Source organism: Mus pahari, unplaced genomic scaffold (genome assembly GCF_900095145.1).
Source record: "Mus pahari unplaced genomic scaffold, PAHARI_EIJ_v1.1 scaffold_6208_1, whole genome shotgun sequence".
Taxonomy (NCBI): domain Eukaryota; kingdom Metazoa; phylum Chordata; class Mammalia; order Rodentia; family Muridae; genus Mus; species Mus pahari.
The window spans coordinates 14,895-18,056 of record NW_018393503.1 but is presented as its reverse complement, the minus strand read 5'-3'; the positions used below and the strand labels follow the sequence as shown (position 1 = coordinate 18,056).

The 3,162-nt window shown below is 35.9% G+C and overlaps 1 protein-coding gene across 1 annotated transcript; it reads right to left on the bottom strand.

The window, feature by feature from the left end:
• Positions 1-1,098: 1,098 nt before the first annotated feature.
• On the bottom strand, positions 1,099-2,016 carry LOC110315572 (putative gustatory receptor clone PTE03). The gene has a single exon (XM_021189596.1). It carries the CDS (start codon positions 2,014-2,016, stop codon positions 1,099-1,101), a length of 918 nt encoding a protein of 305 aa, XP_021045255.1.
• Between the last annotated feature and the right edge of the window lie 1,146 nt (positions 2,017-3,162).

Below are 3,162 nucleotides of genomic sequence, written 5' to 3'. Positions count from 1 at the left end.
TGGTATAGCATTTGAAATATAAATAAAGAAAATGTCTAATAAGAAAAAGAAAAAAAAGAAAAACCTGTTTAAAAAATTATGACATAATTGCATAAAGCCTAATCCCATAAATGTCAGAATATTACCAAAATAATGGATTCAGGATAATGCCATAAACATCAGTACAATGTCATAAATATCAGAAAAATACCATACTTATTGCAGTATCCACGAGTAGGCAGTACGCTGAGTAGTAAAATATTCACTTAGCTTATTTGTTCTCTTTTTTACATAATACTGTACATAATGTGAGTTAGCAGCTTCAGATAATTATTCTTATAATAATTTTTCAGAGTCAGCTTCTATGGATACTGTCCAGCAAATTAACCTCAAATTTTTCACATAGGGATTTAAAAGCCTCACAAACCAGAGATGACCAACAAATATTTTCAGATACTAGAATAATAACCTTTAGTTTTATGGTATCTAGTTACTATTATAAAAGAAGCAAATGGTTGGACGGCTTCCATTTGACTCATACAGGGATACATGAAACAGTTCAGAAGGCCACATTGAAAGCAACAATGCAATTAATGAAATAAGTGTTCTGGTAGAACCTCTCAGGAGACAAATATAGAAACAATTGCTTGCAGCCAACCATTGGACTGAGCATCGGGTCCCTGATGGAGGAGCTGGAGTAGGGACTGAAGGAGCTGAGTGGGTTTGCAGCCCCATGGAGGGAACAACAGTGTCAATCGGCCAGACTCTCCAGAGCTCCCGGGAATGGATTACCAAAGAAAGAGTACACAAGGAGAGACCCATGACTCAGGCTGCATATGTCGTAGAAGATGGCCTTGTTGGACATCAGTGGGAGGAGATGTCCTTGGGCCTGAGGGTGTTTGATGACCCAGTGTAGGGGAATTCCAGGGTGGGAAGATGGAATGGGTGGGTAGGTGGGGGAGCACCCTCATAAAGACAGGGGAGGAAAGACGGGATGGGTATTTCCAAAGGGGAGACCTGGAAAAGGAAAAACATATGAAATGTAAATAAAGAAAATATCCAAGAAAAAAGAAAAAAAGAATTAAAAAAACAGTTAAAAAGGAAAAAGAAAATAGATCTTCAGACTATTTTTCTCAAAGCTTTCTTCATATCTTTGTTCCTCAGACTGTAGATAAATGGGTTCAGCATAGACGGAAACACAGTATACATCAGTGATGCTACAGAAGTTTTCCTGTATGATTCTGTAAATGCAGAACTAATGTATACCCCAAAAGCTGTCCCATAGAATAAGGAAACAACTGACAGATGAGACCCACATGTTGAAAAAGCCTTATGCCTACCACCTGATGATGGCATTCTGAGGATGGAAGAGATAATTTTATAGTAAGAGAAAATAATCCCGATTAGGGGCATACCACCTAATGTACTACTCATTACATATATCAAAATGTTATTGATGAGAGTGTCAGAACATGCAATCTTGATAACCTGATAAAGTTCACAGAAGAAGTGGGGAATTTCAAGAAATGTGCAGAAAGATAGATGCAATGTCATTAAGCCATGTAGAAGGGCATCCACAGTGCTAATGCACAAAGACAACAAAATCATCACCAAACACAAGTAGAGTTTCATGATGGCTGAGTAGCGAAGGGGATTACAGATGGCCACATAACGGTCATAAGCCATTGCTGCCAGAAGAAAGTTTTCCATTCCAGCAAAAAGTAGGACAAAGCTGAGCTGGGTAATGCAGCCTGTGTAACTGATGGCTTTGCTCTGTTTCTGAAGGTTTATCAGCATCTTGGGAACAGTGGTGGTGCTGAAGCAGATATCAGTGAAGGACAAGTTTGAGAGGAAGAAGTACATTGGAGTGTGGAGGTGAGAGTCAGAAACAATGGCCAGGATGATGAGCAGGTTCCCAGAGACTGTCACTAGGTACGTAAGCAGGAACAGTCCAAAGAGGATGGGCTGAAGTTCTGGATCCTCTGAGAGTCCCAAGAGAAAGAATTCTATTACTTTTGTCTGGTTTTCTGATTCCATAATTTGTTAGAGTCTGAATGGAGAAACAAGTGGTTGGTCACAAAAGCAAATATACAAGGTCACTCTGACCCTGGACCCATTTTTCCATATCCATCCTTTGCCTTATACTTCTGATCTTTGTACCCTTCTCTTTACTTTCAATATTTTATGTAGTGGATGCTTTTTCTTATGTAATAGGACTAAACAAGAATAAAAGAAAATCATACATAATTTAAAATTTTAAAATTCTCCCAAACAATAGAAATATAAAAATCATAATAAATCTAAGGAAAATATAGCCTTAGTTGATATTTTATGTTCCATATATCTAAATCTGGCTTCAGTGTCCAGTTTGTAAATAAGATAATAGTTTTAAAGTGTGTCAGATGTGTTCTTCTTTAAATTGTATAAAAGAAAGCTATTATAAAATATTATTTAATGTTGAGAGGAAGAGAATGGGAAAACAAACTTCAGCAAGCAGTATTTGGGATGTAATAGCCATTTAGCTTGCTGTTTGTGAATTATTTATGCATAAGCATGACCAGACCACTTTCCATGATACAGCATGTAAGAGAAGTGATTGGTTTGTGAAGTCATGATGTGCTAGAAATCCTACACAGAGTACTTTTATCAACTTGGAAAATATTGGAATAAGAGAGTCTTCTCCTATAAGAGTATACCAAATGGTTGTTCAGTGCCAAAATGTGACTCCTGAAAAAATACTTACAAGTAGTATTATATGGACTGGATAGGTTAAGAATATATATGCATAAATATGTACATACGAGTATACAAAAACGATTAATGAAAAATGACATTAATTTGAAAGAGAGCAGGGAGAGTATATGGGAAGGAGAATGGGGAAGGGATAAATGTTTTATGTATATTACAATCTCAAAAATAATAAACAAAACAATGGAAAACAGATAACATTGGAATATTATTAATGTCAGAATTCAGTGAAGAATAATGTATTAGAATTGTCATTGCATATATTGTACACAGAAAAGCAAGAAAAGCACACGATTCAATAAATAGCACTGATTATACTATACTCTCATGGACTTATAGTGATGCCTTGTTATAAAAAAATTTTGTTGCCATGTCAACATAAATAATAGTTCCAAGACATACTTAATTTTCTAGTATAAATCTATAGCATAATAA

Coding starts and splice junctions, on each gene's coding strand:
- LOC110315572 (XM_021189596.1), bottom strand. CDS start 2,016: ATGGAATCAGAAAACCAGACAAAAGTAATAGAATTCTTTCTCTTGGGA.